Here is a 20,082-nt window from a genome sequence, read left to right on the forward strand (position 1 = left end):
TACAGCATGTGTGTGATACATACAGAGCAGCCAGTAATTACCCTGCATGTACACATAATACATGTATGTGCCCCCTGCAGTGTAATAATAACGCTGTACAGCATGTGTGTGATACATACAGAGCAGCCAGTAATTACCCTGTATGTACACATAATACATGTATGTGCCCCCTGCAGTGTAATAATAAAGCTGTACAGCATGTGTGTGATACATACAGAGCAGCCAGTAATTACCCTGCATGTACACATAATACATGTATGTGCCCCCTGCAGTGTAATAATAAAGCTGTACAGCATGTGTGTGATACATACAGAGCAGCCAGTAATTACCCTGCATGTACACATAATACATGTATGTGCCCCCTGCAGTGTAATAATAACGCTTTACAGCATGTGTGTGATACATACAGAGCAGCCAGTAATTACCCTGTATACACATAATACATGTATGTGCCCCCTGCAGTGTAATAATAAAGCTGTACAGCATGTGTGTGATACATACAGAGCAGCCAGTAATTACCCTGTATGTACACATAATACATGTATGTGCCCCCTGCAGTGTAATAATAAAGCTGTACAGCATGTGATACATACAGACCAGCCAGTAATTACCCTGTATGTACACATAATACATGTATGTGCCCCCTGCAGTGTAATAATAAAGCTGTACAGCATGTGTGGGATACATACAGAGCAGCCAGTAATTACCCTGTATGTACACATAATACATGTATGTGCCCCCTGCAGTGTAATAATAAAGCTGTACAGCATGTGTGTGATACATACAGAGCAGCCAGTAATTACCCTGTATACACACAATACATGTATGTGCCCCCTGCAGTGTAATAATAACGCTGTACAGCATGTGTGGGATACATACAGAGCAGCCAGTAATTACCCTGTATACACACATAATACATGTATGTGCCCCCTGCAGTGTAATAATAAAGCTGTCCAGCATGTGTGGGATACATACAGAGCAGCCAGTAATTACCCTGTATACACACATAATACATGTATGTGCCCCCTGCAGTGTAATAATAAAGCTGTACAGCATGTGTGTGATACATACAGAGCAGCCAGTAATTACCCTGTATACACACAATACATGTATGTGCCCCCTGCAGTGTAATAATAAAGCTGTACAGCATGTGTGTAATACATACAGAAGGAGCCAGTAATTACCCTGTATACACATAATACATGTATGTGCCCCCTGCAGTGTAATAATAAAGCTGTACAGCATGTGTGTGATACATACAGAAGGAGCCAGTAATTACCCAGTATGTACACATAATACATGTATGTGCCCCCTGCAGTGTAATAATAAAGCTGTACAGCATGTGATACATACAGACCAGCCAGTAATTACCCTGTATGTACACATAATACATGTATGTGCCCCCTGCAGTGTAATAATAAAGCTGTACAGCATGTGTGTGATACATACAGAGCAGCCAGTAATTACCCTGTATACACATAATACATGTATGTGCCCCCTGCAGTGTAATAATAAAGCTGTACAGCATGTGTGGGATACATACAGAGCAGCCAGTAATTACCCTGCATGTACACATAATACATGTATGTGCCCCCTGCAGTGTAATAATAACGCTGTACAGCATGTGTGTGATACATACAGAGCAGCCAGTAATTACCCTGTATGTACACAATACATGTATGTGCCCCCTGCAGTGTAATAATAAAGCTGTACAGCATGTGTGTGATACATACAGAGCAGCCAGTAATTACCCTGTATGTACACATAATACATGTATGTGCCCCCTGCAGTGTAATAATAAAGCTGTACAGCATGTGTGTGATACATACAGAGCAGCCAGTAATTACCCTGTATACACATAATACATGTATGTGCCCCCTGCAGTGTAATAATAAAGCTGTACAGCATGTGTGTGATACATACAGAGCAGCCAGTAATTACCCTGCATGTACACATAATACATGTATGTGCCCCCTGCAGTGTAATAATAACGCTGTACAGCATGTGTGTGATACATACAGAGCAGCCAGTAATTACCCTGTATGTACACAATACATGTATGTGCCCCCTGCAGTGTAATAATAAAGCTGTACAGCATGTGTGTGATACATACAGAGCAGCCAGTAATTACCCTGCATGTACACATAATACATGTATGTGCCCCCTGCAGTGTAATAATAAAGCTGTACAGCATGTGTGTGATACATACAGAGCAGCCAGTAATTACCCTGCATGTACACATAATACATGTATGTGCCCCCTGCAGTGTAATAATAACGCTTTACAGCATGTGTGTGATACATACAGAGCAGCCAGTAATTACCCTGTATACACATAATACATGTATGTGCCCCCTGCAGTGTAATAATAAAGCTGTACAGCATGTGTGTGATACATACAGAGCAGCCAGTAATTACCCTGTATGTACACATAATACATGTATGTGCCCCCTGCAGTGTAATAATAAAGCTGTACAGCATGTGATACATACAGACCAGCCAGTAATTACCCTGTATGTACACATAATACATGTATGTGCCCCCTGCAGTGTAATAATAAAGCTGTACAGCATGTGTGGGATACATACAGAGCAGCCAGTAATTACCCTGTATGTACACATAATACATGTATGTGCCCCCTGCAGTGTAATAATAAAGCTGTACAGCATGTGTGTGATACATACAGAGCAGCCAGTAATTACCCTGTATACACACAATACATGTATGTGCCCCCTGCAGTGTAATAATAAAGCTGTACAGCATGTGTGGGATACATACAGAGGCAGCCAGTAATTACCCTGCATGTACACATAATACATGTATGTGCCCCCTGCAGTGTAATAATAAAGCTGTACAGCATGTGTGGGATACATACAGAGCAGCCAGTAATTACCCTGTATGTACACAATACATGTATGTGCCCCCTGCAGTGTAATAATAAAGCTGTACAGCATGTGTGTGATACATACAGAGCAGCCAGTAATTACCCTGTATACACACATAATACATGTATGTGCCCCCTGCAGTGTAATAATAAAGCTGTCCAGCATGTGTGGGATACATACAGAGCAGCCAGTAATTACCCTGTATACACACATAATACATGTATGTGCCCCCTGCAGTGTAATAATAAAGCTGTCCAGCATGTGTGGGATACATACAGAGCAGCCAGTAATTACCCTGTATACACACATAATACATGTATGTGCCCCCTGCAGTGGAATAATAAAGCTGTACAGCATGTGTGGGATACATACAGAGCAGCCAGTAATTACCCTGTATATACACATAATACATGTATGTGCCCCCTGCAGTGTAATAATAAAGCTGTACAGCATGTGTGGGATACATACAGAGCAGCCAGTAATTACCCTGTATGTACACATAATACATGTATGTGATTGCAGTGTAATAATAAAGCTGTACAGCATGTGTGGGATACATACAGAGCAGCCAGTAATTACCCTGTATATACACATAATACATGTATGTGCCCCCTGCAGTGTAATAATAAAGCTGTACAGCATGTGTGGGATACATACAGACTAGCCAGTAATTACCCTGTATGTACACATAATACATGTATGTGATTGCAGTGTAATAATAAAGCTGTACAGCATGTGTGGGATACATACAGAGCAGCCAGTAATTACCCTGTATACACATAATACATGTATGTGATTGCAGTGTAATAATAAAGCTGTACAGCATGTGTGGGATACATACAGAGCAGCTAGTAATTACCCTGTATACACATAATACATGTATGTGATTGCAGTGTAATAATAAAGCTGTACAGCATGTGTGGGCTACATACAGAGCAGCCAGTAATTACCCTGCATGTACACATAATACATGTATGTGCCCCCTGCAGTGTAATAATAACGCTGTACAGCATGTGTGTGATACATACAGAGCAGCCAGTAATTACCCTGTATGTACACAATACATGTATGTGCCCCCTGCAGTGTAATAATAAAGCTGTACAGCATGTGTGTGATACATACAGAGCAGCCAGTAATTACCCTGCATGTACACATAATACATGTATGTGCCCCCTGCAGTGTAATAATAAAGCTGTACAGCATGTGTGTGATACATACAGAGCAGCCAGTAATTACCCTGCATGTACACATAATACATGTATGTGCCCCCTGCAGTGTAATAATAACGCTTTACAGCATGTGTGTGATACATACAGAGCAGCCAGTAATTACCCTGTATACACATAATACATGTATGTGATTGCAGTGTAATAATAAAGCTGTACAGCATGTGTGGGATACATACAGAGCAGCCAGTAATTACCCTGTATATACACATAATACATGTATGTGCCCCCTGCAGTGTAATAATAAAGCTGTACAGCATGTGTGGGATACATACAGAGCAGCCAGTAATTACCCTGTATATACACATAATACATGTATGTGCCCCCTGCAGTGTAATAATAAAGCTGTACAGCATGTGTGTGATACATACAGAGCAGCCAGTAATTACCCTGCATGTACACATAATACATGTATGTGCCCCCTGCAGTGTAATAATAACGCTGTACAGCATGTGTGTGATACATACAGAGCAGCCAGTAATTACCCTGTATGTACACAATACATGTATGTGCCCCCTGCAGTGTAATAATAACGCTGTACAGCATGTGTGTGATACATACAGAGCAGCCAGTAATTACCCTGCATGTACACATAATACATGTATGTGCCCCCTGCAGTGTAATAATAAAGCTGTACAGCATGTGTGTGATACATACAGAGCAGCCAGTAATTACCCTGCATGTACACATAATACATGTATGTGCCCCCTGCAGTGTAATAATAAAGCTGTACAGCATGTGTGGGATACATACAGACTAGCCAGTAATTACCCTGTATGTACACATAATACATGTATGTGATTGCAGTGTAATAATAAAGCTGTACAGCATGTGTGGGATACATACAGAGCAGCCAGTAATTACCCTGTATACACATAATACATGTATGTGATTGCAGTGTAATAATAAAGCTGTACAGCATGTGTGGGATACATACAGAGCAGCCAGTAATTACCCTGTATACACATAATACATGTATGTGATTGCAGTGTAATAATAAAGCTGTACAGCATGTGTGGGATACATACAGAGCAGCCAGTACTTACCCTGTATACACATAATACATGTATGTGATTGCAGTGTAATAATAAAGCTGTACAGCATGTGTGGGCTACATACAGAGCAGCCAGTAATTACCCTGTATACACATAATACATGTATGTGATTGCAGTGTAATAATAAAGCTGTACAGCATGTGTGGGCTACATACAGAGCAGCCAGTAATTACCCAGCATGTACACCAGGTGCTTCCAATGCAATCTTTTTCTATTCGCCAGCTTGTCTGACCAAAATGAGTGATTTCAGGTAAACTTTATTTACTACAGCACAATAATTGGTGACTGTTTTCTTCCAAAAATCACATGTAAAAAGTCTGCTGTGGTTCTGGACCACTGACTAACCACAGAAAGGACCAATGTGTCCACGTCTACAGAAATGTTTGTACTAACCACACAGCTGGATGTCATACCTCAAATGTTTCCCATATATTTGTGTAATACAATCAAGAGATAAATGTTATTTTGTTACATTGTTGAGCTTTTATCCAAATGAGGTTGGATTATAGGCGTCGGTATATAGACGCCTATCTTTAGTCCCATGCTGGGCTTTCAGTGTCGGATTCTGGCGGTCGGCATTTTGACCGCCGGTATCCTGACTATATACCGTATTTTGGGCTGTCTCATAGCCACAGATAATGTCTGGGGCTCTGTATGAGATGTAGGACAGCTTTGTTGGTAGCGATGGAGGAGGTGACAGTCTCCGGTTCCTGATTTCTATGCGCGCAGTCTACTGATGGAGGTGAGATAATGCAAAGGAGAACGAGGATCTGAGTATCGGGATTGCAGCAGATTCACTTCCAGGTTCTTCTAATAAAAGAACAATTCTGAGATGGGCTGAGGAGCTTTTCTGCAGCTGACATTGTTATGAAAGGTTTGGGAGACTTGTAGAAGCTAAATGATAATGTCACATCTCGTTAGAGGTTTCCTGTAGGAGAATATAGGATCTATAAACACTGTACCCTCTACCAGCTGTAATAAATGTGTAGACTCGCAGTACTGGCCTGCCCTTACCTGGATAGACCATCTTGCATTAGCCATGAACATTGTAGTGGAGAGAATCGGTTTTCCAGCTTTCTTAAACATGGCAAATCTTTTTTATTATTCAATGAATATTGTGTCATTTTAATCTGACTGCATTGTGTAATGAACCAATACTGTTACTTTCCACTAATCATGGTGATCATGAAATCTGACTATATAATAAGCCTGGAACAATAATAGTCTTTTTTGGACAGAAGACACTTTGTACTATTGGTCTGATGGGAACTGTGCAACACATATTTATGAAGCTCTGAGATATTACATCTGGTGTAAGCATATGCCCATGCTGTGTATATACAGTAATTGTGCCAGCCTTTATGTTATCTGTTGGCACGGCCCACTTAAGAAGTGATAGAAAACCCAGTTGGTGCACAGTGGAGCCATTCCCATGGATAGATCCCGGACATTCCATGTATCTCTATCGCATCTTGTATCTGTATTGATATTTCTGTACAATTTCCTAATGTGTTCTAGGACCAGTGATAGACTACCCACACGAAGTGCTGCAGGTTCACTGAGAAGACCAAAGCCATTTATCCTAAATACCCCTCACTTGTATGTGTTCTTTCTACAATAGGAAACCTGAGGCAGAAAGCAAAGCCAACAAATATGCCATATGCAAGTACGACTTTGTGGCCAGGAATCTCAACGAGCTGTCCGTCCTGAAAGATGACATTGTGGAGGTAATGGCTGAGCTCTGGGTGCCTGGAAGGCAGGAGAGAGAGTGGCTGATTTTAGGAAGGGTTGATTGTGAAGTTATAGTCCTATTGGTGCTTATAGGATCCAGGACCCCTGCCTTTGCCCAGAACATGAGGATATCCGGGCTGTCCTGTCTGAGGCGCCTCCCCAGATAAAAGCAGCTTCTTAGTATGACAAAGCGTTTGAATTAAGGGCCGGTATCACAGCCAAAGTTTTTATATAATTTTGTCACTAAGATGATCGATCAAAATTGGCTTCAGATAAAGAAAATCTTGCAGTATAAGGACAATTGTTTCCTTCTAGATAGAGGAAGTCACTGAATGGTTTAACACCATTTTTTAGGACCATTCTAGTATCTTTGCAGTCTGTAAATGAAAGTTGGTCCTTTTGGCTTTCTTGCAGGTCCTTTTTTTTTTGCATTCTTTTATCTAATTGATTGTAAATGATGACGTGTGAAGCTGTTCGTATATATGTCTGATTTAGGTTGTGGATGACCAGAAACAGTGGTGGAAGGTTCGGAATTCCAGCGGATCTTCTGGTTTTGTGCCAAACAATATCCTTGGAGTAATGAAAGCTGAGGATCGCTCAGAACCCGTTTATAGCCAGACAATTCAGGTATACGCCCATCTTATTCAATACTCTGCAACAATAAATACATTACACTAAATTGTAATTTGTACTATTTTATCTCTACAATGTGTCATTTTATTAAAGGGCGTTTGGTTTGTGGCAAATAGTTATTTATGGTTTAACTCCTTAATTTGTTATCTAAATGATGCTGTACTTTAACCTCCTGCATTCCTGCCATTCCCATCCCTGCCTGCTGTAATGGGGCACACATCATTCCTGCCATTCCCAGCCCTGCTTGCTGTAATGGGGCACACATCGTTCCTGCCATTACTAGCCCTGCCTGCTGTAATGGGGCACACATCATTCCTGCCATTCCCAGCCCTGCTTGCTGTAATGGGGCACACATCATTCCTGCCATTACTAGCCCTGCCTGCTGTAATGGGGCACACATCATTCCTGCCATTCCCAGCCCTGCTTGCTGTAATGGGGCACACATCATTCCTGCCTTTCCCATCCCTGCCTGCTGTAATGGGGCACACATCATTCCTTCCATTCCCAGCCTTGCCTGCTGTAATGGGGCACACATCATTCCTGCCATTCCCAGCCTTGCCTGCTGTAATGGGACACACATCATTCCTGCCATTCCCAGCCTTGCCTGCTGTAATGGGACACACATCATTCCTGCCATTCCCAGCCCAGCCTGCTGTAATGGGGCACACATCATTCCTGCCATTCCCAGCACTGCTGGGATGGAACTGTGCACATGTTGGCTGTGTCTCTGTACATTGCCCATAACTAGTAGGCTGAGAGCCACCTCCGCTGGGTCTCTATGTACTGCCTGTAGCTAGTAGATCACTGAACAACGGCTAGATCTCTGTTGTCTCTGTATATGCAGACATGGCACCTCACATGGTGTGTCAGACATATATAGCCCGGGCCACATCACGTGTGCCCATGTTCAGTCATACAGATGGATAATTAGCAATTTTGATTCCGGGTAACTGGATAGAACTGTTTTTTTAGAAGCAAAAACCTGACTTAATGTCCTAATTATTTCTTTAAAACTGAACTTGACAGATCCTTATTCCGTTCATTGGAATGGCCTAAATCCCCAGTGTACTGTTTCTGTATGTGCTACTACAATATTAGGCTTTTATGTAGTTATACAGTGAATAACTTGTTAGTGCAGCTGCTGTATCCTGAGTGAGACCATTACACACGACTGAAGATTTACTCTCTATACATTTGTCATGTGGCAGCTTTTGATGCCAAAGAAGGAATTTGAAATCTTCAAGGTACAGTATGGTTGCTGTGTGCCGCTCGATTGGCGGGTTCCAGACCTCTCTGCATGTACTAGAGTGAGTGGAGGTGACTGCTCTTAGTTTGTGTGTCGCTCCTGTGGTCTGTAGTGAGATAAAGGAGATTCTTACAATGCCCAAGTCATTAATGATGCCCCTTGTGGTCCTTACATTAAGAATAGTGAGGGGTTCGGTACAATAGGTTGACAGTGACCATGTTGACATGAGAATGTAGACAAACATGCTCATGTTGACACTGATGAAATGTCAACAAACCATTTAGGTATGCCTTTTGCTATTCAAAGTAACGTGGACATAAATTTTTGACTTTCTGTTGTTGACATTATGACTGCACCATATAGTCATCTGTAAGTCACTGCTAGCCCATCATCTACCATTATCTAAGTATTGTTCTATCATCCCCTGCTCCCTCTCATTACCCATCCAATATGTGATACCCAACAGAAGTGTAATTACATGACTGCACCATATAGTCATCTGTAAGTCACTGCTAGCCCATCATCTACCATTATCTAAGCATTGTTATATCATCCCCTGCTCCCTCTCATTACCCATCCAATATGTGATACCCAACAGAAGTGTAATTACATGACTGCACCATATAGTCATCTGTAAGTCGCTGCTAGCCCATCATCTACCATTATCTAAGTATTGTTATATCATCCCCTGCTCCCTCTCTTATTACCCATCCAATCTGTGATACCCAACAGAAGTGTAATTACATGACTGCACCGTAAATCACCTAACACTGGGCGCATTGCAGGTTTTGCTCAGTTGACACTGTATACTTCTCAGTGACATAATGCAGTAATGGAGCAAAGGGACATCTCCATTTATAATTTACGATGATGGTACTGCCCCTGTGGGTATATTGTACCCATATGATAGAGCCGCTCGCTAGGACTGACACTTGGATATACTGTACCTATTTGATGACAGTGCCCCTACCTGTATCCATATGATGGTACAGAACTTCAGCCCGCTTATGGATGAGAAAAGCCTGGGAAGAGTGGGTGGTGGAGGCAGGGTCCCAGGGAGAAGGCCGAGTGATTTTGAGACTGAGCATGAACAGGGTTGGCGAGAGGGATAAGACCCCATAGAAGTGGTTGGGGATATGCCTACACAGTACAGAGAGGGACCCAAAGCCAAGCTGCTGAACTTTGTCCACTCCTAGAGAATGTTTGTACATTTATTTTTGCTCCATTTGGTGGATAATAAGGTTGTATAGAAAATGCTATCGGTTTGGTTGTCCTCATCCAGCTATGAGAGACCGTTTGTATTACATATATGGATTTGCAGTATCATTGGGTTTGGAAATGTATTCATGTTCTGGGCTTGGATAAGTGGTAGATAGGGGCTCCAGGCTGAGTTACTAGAAGTAGAGGGGGATGAGCAAATCACCCCTGTCTGTAAAATGCAGCTTCTCATGCACTTTTTAACCCTTTCCTGCTTGGTGACTGTGTGCTGTGTCATCGTGTTATAATATAAAGTATACAATGGCTTATTATGTGTCTTTGCTTTACTAACAGCAATTGCTGGGAGAGCTGTCGGAGGTAACTGCATGTTCTTACTCTGCATGGTGTATGTGAATGAGGGACGGTTACTTCCGGTTTCCTAACTCTTATTATTTTCCTATAAGTGAAAGACTTTGTTGTTTCTTTAGTGATGGGACCATACAATGGAAGAGGCCTCTGCTCTTATGTAGGGCGTTATGTCATCCGTCCCCACTGGTGCTGGCTCCTTTCCACATTTCCCCTCTTATCTCTACTTAGAAAATGCTGAGTGCGGAGTCTCTGTGTTGGCGTTACTAATGGAAGGGCGGCCATTTAAGTGCGCTAATTACATTCAGACGCATTTCTGTGGTAATCTTTTAGATCAGCCAAACCCATTAGATTAAGGATCAAGCCCAGGAATTTAGAATTTTTGGCTGTATTGTAAACTCTGCCCCCATATTTATGGCGGCTATAACTCCATGTACAGCAGAGAGACCTCCCACCATTTTATTTCAGCAATGTTTGAATGAAAGTTTATTATACTTTGAAAATTATTTTCAAAAACTTTCTTTTAGAATGGATCCTCTTCCTTCATGTTGAACAACTTTTTCTCCTGTCAGTGTGTCCTTGTTTCTTTGTTCTAAATTAAACATGCAACCATGGTACTCTCCTATGTGTAATGGCCTCATCTCAATTAATATGCTCAAATCAGTGAGACTGGCAGCTGTGTACGGCTCCTGTAGAGACCAGTAGCTGATGATACTGTATATGGAGACTGAGCCAGGATAATGGGATGATTAGGACCAGATATATAACCGGTGAGACTGGCAGCTGTGTACGGCTCCTGTAGAGACCAGTAGCTGATGATACTGTATATGGAGACTGAGCCAGGATAATGGGGTGATTAGGACCAGAGATATAACCGGTGAGACTGGCAGCTGTGTACGGCTCCTGTAGAGACCAGTAGCTGATGATACTGTATATGGAGACTGAGCCAGGATAATGGGATGATTAGGACCAGAGATATAACCGGTGAGACTGGCAGCTGTGTACGGCTCCTGTAGATACCAGTAGCTGATGATATTGTATATGGGGACTGAGCCAGGATAATGGGATGATTAGGACCAGATATATAACCGGTGAGACTGGCAGCTGTGTACGGCTCCTGTAGAGACCAGTAGCTGATGATACTGTATATGGGGACTGAGCCAGGATAATGGGATGATTAGGACCAGATATATAACCGGTGAGACTGGTAGCTGTGTACGGCTCCTGTAGAGACCAGTAGCTGATGATACTGTATATGGAGACTGAGCCAGGATAATGGGATGATTAGGACCAGATATATAACCGGTGAGACTGGCAGCTGTGTACGGCTCCTGTAGAGACCAGTAGCTGATGATACTGTATATGGAGACTGTGCCAGGATAATGGGGTGATTAGGACCAGAGATATAACCGGTGAGACTGGCAGCTGTGTACGGCTCCTGTAGAGACCAGTAGCTGATGATACTGTATATGGAGACTGAGCCAGGATAATGGGGTGATTAGGACCAGAGATATAACCGGTGAGACTGGCAGCTGTGTACGGCTCCTGTAGAGACCAGTAGCTGATGATACTGTATATGGAGACTGAGCCAGGATAATGGGATGATTAGGACCAGAGATATAACCGGTGAGACTGGCAGCTGTGTACGGCTCCTGTAGATACCAGTAGCTGATGATACTGTATATGGAGACTGAGCCAGGATAATGGGGTGATTAGGACCAGAGATATAACCGGAGAGACTGGCAGCTGTGTACGGCTCCTGTAGATACCAGTAGCTGATGATACTGTATATGGAGACTGAGCCAGGATAATGGGATGATTAGGACCAGATATATAACCGGTGAGACTGGCAGCTGTGTACGGCTCCTGTAGAGACCAGTAGCTGATGATACTGTATATGGAGACTGAGCCAGGATAATGGGGTGATTAGGAGCAGAGATATAACCGGTGAGACTGGCAGCTGTGTACGGCTCCTGTAGAGACCAGTAGCTGATGATACTGTATATGGAGACTGAGCCAGGATAATGGGGTGATTAGGAGCAGAGATATAACCGGTGAGACTGGTAGCTGTGTACGGCTCCTGTAGAGACCAGTAGCTGATGATACTGTATATGGAGTCTGTGCCAGGATAATGGGGTGATTAGGAGCAGAGATATAACCGGTGAGACTGGCAGCTGTGTACGGCTCCTGTAGATACCAGTAGCTGATGATACTGTATATGGAGACTGAGCCAGGATAATGGGATGATTAGGACCAGAGATATAACTGGTGAGACTGGCAGCTGTGTACGGCTCCTGTAGAGACCAATAGCTGATGATACTGTATATGGAGACTGAGCCAGGATAATGGGATGATTAGGACCAGAGATCTAACCGGTGAGACTGGCAGCTGTGTACGGCTCCTGTAGAGACCAGTAGCTGATGATACTGTATATGGAGACTGAGCCAGGATAATGGGGTGATTAGGAGCAGAGATATAACTGGTGAGACTGGCAGCTGTGTACGGCTCCTGTAGAGACCAGTAGCTGATGATACTGTATATGGAGACTGTGCCAGGATAATGGGATGATTAGGACCAGATATATAACCGGTGAGACTGGTAGCTGTGTACGGCTCCTGTAGAGACCAGTAGCTGATGATACTGTATATGGAGACTGAGCCAGGATAATGGGGTGATTAGGACCAGAGATATAACCGGTGAGACTGGTAGCTGTGTACGGCTCGTGTAGAGACCAGTAGCTGATGATACTGTATATGGAGACTGAGCCAGGATAATGGGATGATTAGGACCAGAGATATAACTGGTGAGACTGGCAGCTGTGTACGGCTCCTGTAGAGACTAGTAGCTGATGATACTGTATATGGAGACTGAGCCAGGATAATGGGATGATTAGGACCAGAGATCTAACCGGTGAGACTGGCAGCTGTGTACGGCTCCTGTAGAGACCAGTAGCTGATGATACTGTATATGGAGACTGAGCCAGGATAATGGGGTGATTAGGAGCAGAGATATAACCGGTGAGACTGGCAGCTGTGTACAGCTCCTGTAGAGACCAGTAGCTGATGATACTGTATATGGAGACTGAGCCAGGATAATGGGGTGATTAGGACCAGAGATATAACCGGTGAGACTGGCAGTAGCTGATGATACTGTATATGGAGACTGTGCCTGGATAATGGGGTGATTAGGAGCAGAGATATAACCGGTGAGACTGGCAGCTGTGTACGGCTCCTGTAGAGACCAGTAGCTGATGATATTGTATATGGGGACTGAACCAGGATAATGGGATGATTAGGACCAGATATATAACCGGTGAGACTGGTAGCTGTGTACGGCTCCTGTAGAGACCATGGAGACTGATATTTGTAATGTCAACAATCACCAAACATCTAACAGAGGTCTGACTGCAGCGTGGATTTTATTATTTCAGTATCTCATCATTATCTATCATATTAACAAGCTTCGTCTCTTTCTTTAGTCTCTGCCTAAACCAGATGGAGTATTGAGATAACATTTGTAGAATTATGCACATTGTCTAATACAATAATTTCTTCCTTTCTAGAAACAAAAATCAGAGTCAACCCCAAAGCACATAGTTCCCAGCCCTCCTCTGAACCCTATGCCTGCCCCCCCTGTAATCTCAATACCCATTTCTAAGTCGTATCCATCAGGAAACCTGGTCAGTCGCCAGAGCAGCACGTCCAGTGACAGCGGGGGCAGTTGTGTGCGAGACCACCAGGGAACCAAACCTACTGACCGTGAGTGGTTACTGGAAGTTATGTTATAGCTGTCGATAATCATGTGATGTGGATCTACCTGGCTCCTAATGATCTCTGATTTCAGCAAGGACAAATCTGATGCAAGTTCAGCTGATAGTGATGACAGCTACTATCACAGGCGGGTGGGTAGGGCTGGTGCAGCCGAATATGGACAAAGATTTATTTCCCAGCACGCAATGCAGCTGTCCTGTAAATGCAATTTCAAATCGTCCACAAAGTGTGAACAAATAATTCAGTAGAATCTCAGGTGGTAGAGTCTGAATGCATCACCAGTTCCACTTAGGGGTGCCCCTACTGGTCACCAGTTGTTCTTAGGGGTGCACTTACTGGTCACCAATTCCTCTTAGGGGTGCACTCAATGTCACCGATTTTTCTTGGGTACTCTTACTGGTCATCGATTCCTCTTAGGGGGGTGCTCTTGTCACCAGTTCCTGTTCCTCTTCTGGGTGCACTTACTGGTCACCAGTTCCTGCCTCTCATAAGGGTGCACGTACTGGTCACCATTTCCACTTAGGGGTACACTTACTGGTCACCAGTTCCTCTTAGGGGTGCTCTTACTGGTCACCTGTTCCTATTACTCTTCTAGGTGCTCTTACTGGTCACTGATTCCACTTAGTGGTGCTCTTACTCGTCAGGGATTGCTCTTGGTAGTGCACATACAGGTCACCGGTTACTCTTAGGGGTGCACTTACTGGTCTCCAGTTCCTCTTATGGGTGCACGTACTGGTCACCAGTTTTTCTTAGGGGTACTCTTACTGGTCGCCAGTTCCTGTTCCTCTTAGGGGTGTACATACAGGTCACCGGTTCCTCTTAGGGGTGCACATACAGGTCCACCGGTTCCTCTTAGGGGTGCACATACAGGTCCACCGGTTCCTCTTAGGGGTGCACATACAGGTCACCGGTTCCTCTTAGGGGTGCACATACAGGTCACCGGTTCCTCTTAGGGGTGCACATACAGGTCACCGGTTCCTCTTAGGGGTGCACATACAGGTCACCGGTTCCTCTTAGGGGTGCACATACAGGTCACCGGTTCCTCTTAGGGGTGCACATACAGATCACCGGTTCCTCTTATGGTTGCTCTTACTGCTCACCAATTCCTTTTAGGGGTGCACTTACTGGTCACCTGTTCCTATTACTCTTCTAGGTGCTCTTATTGGTCACTGATTCCACTTAGTGGTGCTCTTACTCGTCAGGGATTGCTCTTGGTAGTGCACATACAGGTCACCGGTTACTCTTAGGGGTGCACTTACTGGTCTCCAGTTCCTCTTATGGGTGCACGTACTGGTCACCAGTTTTTCTTAGGGGTACTCTTACTGGTCGCCAGTTCCTGTTCCTCTTAGGGGTGTACATACAGGTCACCGGTTCCTCTTAGGGGTGCACATACAGGTCCACCGGTTCCTCTTAGGGGTGCACATACAGGTCCACCGGTTCCTCTTAGGGGTGCACATACAGGTCACCGGTTCCTCTTAGGGGTGCACATACAGGTCACCGGTTCCTCTTAGGGGTGCACATACAGGTCACCGTTTCCTCTTAGGGGTGCACATACAGGTCACCGGTTCCTCTTAGGGGTGCACATACAGGTCACCGGTTCCTCTTAGGGGTGCACATACAGGTCACCGGTTCCTCTTAGGGGTGCACATACAGATCACCGGTTCCTCTTATGGTTGCTCTTACTGCTCACCAATTCCTTTTAGGGGTGCACTTACTGGTCTCCAGTTCCTGTTCCTCTTAGGGGTGCACATGCTGGTCACAGGTTCCTTTTAGGGATGCACGTACTGGTCACAGGTTCCTCTTAGGGGTTGTCGAAGCCGGATAATTGGCTGAGACAGAATCGGTTTAAAATTAAATCTGCACTACGCCATTTTGCGAATGGCAATGAGACGCCATTTTGTGAATGGCCGCCCGGCGCCATTTTAGCGAATCTCGCTTATTATAAGTACATACGGTGATGCTATTATTTAGCGTCGTTCGATTCCCACGCATTAGAAAGATGTTAAAAGTCCTCATTAAATACAGACTGTCACTAAAACATATAAAATGATCAACCCTGCAAAACACGTACCATGGTGTACTCCACAAACACGTAGTCGCACAACGCTAACTAGCGTCTTTTCTCAATACCCCAATACTTACACACTGCACACTTACATAAAAAGGTTTCCTAGCATTAAAGTGTAATATTCAAGGTTTATTCATTATCAGTAATGTTGTGAAATGAATGTAATTTGATATCTAACGTTTAGTACATGGTAAGCAGACAGTGTTTGGTGTTGTACTGATCCACTGTGTCTTTGCAGATTTCCGGTACCATCGGTGAGAAGATCGCAACATGTGTCTGCAAACTATGGACCATAGAGAGTTAGACATTAAAATGTACTCTGTAATGTAGCCAGCTTAGATTTATTATGCAGCGGGAAACAGGACACAAAGAGCTGTTGAAGGCTGGATTGTGTCTATACGAACTGACCTATGAACTATACTGTAACAGAAGAACCAGGAAGAACCACCAATGGAATCATGCCAACATGTTCTATTGTGTTGCCTATCTCTGCTAGAGTATATATGCATGCTCTCTGAAACTGGATCTCAGTCTTCTTGTTTTGCTGTTGACGGAGATTTCTTCTTTGATGCCGGGATCTGGATCCAGAGCTCATGCGTATGTAACGACTGTACCTTGGGTCTGTATAATTTATTTGCGCTAATTGTATTTAGATCACAGCGTGTTACTATATGTTTTATGTTGAATAATAACTTTGTGTACTTTGGAACCACAATCAAAGTCTGAAGGCAATTATTTCTTGTGCGACTCATAACGCTAAACAGCGACAATTATTTTAGAGTGTTTAGGTAGGTAGGAATCGATAGGTAGGAATCGATAGGGTGCACGTACTGGTCACAGGTTCCTTTTAGGGGTGAATCAATAGGTAGGAATCGATAGTTGGGGGCTCGCAGTGTGAAATCACGCTACCAGTCATACTGTAACACTCGATCAGTGATCTCTCAGCAAAAGGGTGGAGGCGCCATACGCAGGAAAGAACGCATTGTGCCTTCGAAAATCTGCTACCACTTTGTTGCTGAGAGCCCGCTACCCGTTATTGTGTGAGTTCAAGGAGCGCTGATTAGAATCCAGGGACAAGGGAGGAAAAAGTTTGTTTTCCTTCGTTGATAGAATTTTATGTTAAAAGGGGAAGTCGCACAATATTGTAAGGGTAATAATAAGTTGTGTGTAGCAGTCGCATTATTGTGTATGCGACAAGTCGCACAATAGCGTATACGTATTTCCTGTATTGCTGCCACGTGTTTCAAACAAAGGCGTTGAGATTGCATTGTGATATTAATAGATAGCATTGTTGTAAATATCTTGATCAGTGTTGCCAGAGTCTGGGAAAACGTGTATTTTTCTGCGCAGGAAAAGGGTGTGTACCAGTGAACATTTGTTGGTAGGGGTAACATGTTCCCTAGTTAAGGGTATCGTAGGACCCTTAAGTGCTAGGCGCCTGGTGTCGGCCTAGTGGCTCGGTAGTAGATACGCAGTCTATACACATAATCAGGTGTAGTTGTTGTAGTTTCGCCTCTCAGTGTGATTGCAGTATTCAGTGATCAGTTAGGGTTATTTGAGTATTGTAATTGAACCGCACAGTTGTGGCAAATTGTGATTGTGAACTGAGCAGAGGGTGGACAAAATCATTGAAAAGGGTGTTATTGGAATGCCTACATGCTAGCAGTTGAAAGTCAAAAAGGGATTAGGTGCGTGGAAGCAGCCTGGTTATTCTTCCATAGGTGTGTGGGTGCATCCTGTTACTATCGTCCACAGGTAAGTGAGAGTATCTTGATTGTCTTCCACCAGTCTAAATCTCCATTGAAAAGCTTAGGGTTCTCCCAGAATGGGGGCCAAGCAAACGGTAGAGATGTTAGATGATGTGCTGCTGTTGGAAGCGCCGCTTGGGTCGGCGAGGCATATTATGCATACTAAGTACGGTGCTTATGCAACTAGGTACTGTGATGTATGGTTTAAAATGACAATGAAGAGTGCCAGACCTTTCCCCAGAATTGGCAGCTGTGATAAGAATGTATTGAACAATGTCCGAGATCACATCTGTATGGTGCATTCTCCAATGAAAAAGGTAAAATATAACAAGTGTTTAAGGTTGTGGCAGCGTGAGGGGGATGCGTTTCTTAAAGGTGTGCACGCGACGCAAACTAGCGTCACGAGCACGTTACAGCAGAGTGCACACGCAGCGCTAAACTGCGGTGCATGCGTGCCGCGAAATAGCGTGCACATGCAGCAAGGTAGCGTTGCGTAAGGTACTGCCAGTGGTTCACGCGCACCACCACCGTCCTATGGAGGTGTAGGTACAGTCGATGTAAAAACCCATAAAACTGTAACAAGTGACATGTACCCTCTCTGAGTAATCACAAAGAAAATGTTTATGATGTGGATGATGAACCTGTTGTTATGTCTGCCATTTCCCATGCTGTACACATGTTAGATGCTCCATCACAACAAGCACAAGTGGTGGCCCCATCTTCATCAGTGATAGTACAGGAAGTGTTAACATCCACTGCACCCGTAGAGGAAGTTGTTAACCACATACGTAGCAGTAATAGACTAAATCCCCAGCCAGGTAACAAGGTCCAAAGGTCATCCGGACAATAACTGTTCCAAATGGGAATGCGGATAAACGGTGTAGTGCCCACAAGGGAGGTAGCAATGCATTGTCCTTGGACAAAAGCTGAGCTAAATTCCATAATGAATGAATTCCCTGACGCTGAAAAGGAATTAGCGAAATGCCAAAGATTTTTGAAAAATTTGGGTAATGCTCATGAGCCAGCCAATAAAGATTGGTGAGTGGTGTTAAGGGCTTGTCTTCCACACAATACCGATGTGAAAAAGTTTGTCCCGGATTGCGTATTGGATGGAGATGGTCCCTTAACAGACGAGGGTAACCAAGGTAACATTACCCACATAATAACTCAATTGGGTGTATATTTTCCAGTAGTAGTTAACTGGAGTAAAATTTTCACCACAAAACAAAAAGAGAGTTAATCTGCAGAGGATTACTGTAACCGAGCTCTGCAGGCTATCACCCAGGACACTGGGTTAGAGGATATTAAAGATAGCACTCACCACAGGGGAATGATTGTCACTGTACTTATGGATGGTCTAAAAGACAATCTAAAGACCCCGGTCCAGACCTCACTACCTGGCTAGAGAGGAGTTACTGTAGACACACTCATGGAATCCGCTGTTGAACGTGATAAAAACATCCTCAAAAAGAGAGAGACCCAGAGCGAGAAGCAAATGGCTGTTAGTATTCAAGCTCTAGAAGGAATGACTGTAACATCACAGCCACCAGGCACACATGTACCTGCACAGCTACATGTCCTCTCCAACCCTGCACCACCACAAACACAGCCCTACCCCACTTTTCACACACAGCCACAGAACCCATACTATCCACAGACACCATATTACCCTCAAAATTCCTATCCACACCCACAATCTTTCCCTACCGCTCAATCCACACAGCAACCCTTTCACCCACCCCACTCACGAAGGTGCTTTAACTGCAACCAAGTGGGACATGTAAGTAGGAACTGCAAGGTGAAGAAGGTAGGACCCCCTAACCAGGGAGTACCTGGATATCCACATAAGGGATATACACAGAGTACAGGAAATTTCCAACAGTCACCAGCTCCAATTGTAGCCTTAAATGCTGTATTGGAGAGTGACAGTCAATGCTAGGGGTTAGGTCATACCTGTAGTCTACAGATAGTCAGGTTAACGGGAAGTACTAGGGAAGAACCGGTGATGATAGTTGATGTAGCTGGTACTAAATATCCTTTTCTTGTAGACACAGGGGCGACCAGATCAGTGATAAAATCTCCCTATAATTTACAGGTGACCAGCGAAACAGTACCAGCAATGGGTGTAACGGGTAAAGTGCAACATTATCCTTTAACC

The 20,082-nt window shown here is 43.9% G+C and overlaps 1 protein-coding gene across 3 annotated transcripts in view; it reads left to right on the forward strand.

Annotated features, from left to right (window-relative positions):
- EPS8 (EGFR pathway substrate 8, signaling adaptor) overlaps positions 1 to 20,082 on the forward strand; it is a 247,660-nt gene that overhangs the window by 197,943 nt on the left and 29,635 nt on the right. For all 3 annotated transcript variants that reach the window (XM_088461541.1, XM_088461543.1, XM_088461542.1), the window contains 3 exons: positions 6,787 to 6,892; positions 7,392 to 7,523; positions 13,901 to 14,096. In XM_088461541.1, the coding sequence (XP_088317667.1) occupies positions 6,787 to 6,892; positions 7,392 to 7,523; positions 13,901 to 14,096 (434 nt within the window). The remainder of the gene's footprint in view (positions 1 to 6,786; positions 6,893 to 7,391; positions 7,524 to 13,900; positions 14,097 to 20,082) is intronic.

Source organism: Taudactylus pleione, unplaced genomic scaffold (genome assembly GCF_031769625.1).
Source record: "Taudactylus pleione unplaced genomic scaffold, aTauple2 ptg001061l, whole genome shotgun sequence".
NCBI classification, from domain to species: domain Eukaryota; kingdom Metazoa; phylum Chordata; class Amphibia; order Anura; family Myobatrachidae; genus Taudactylus; species Taudactylus pleione.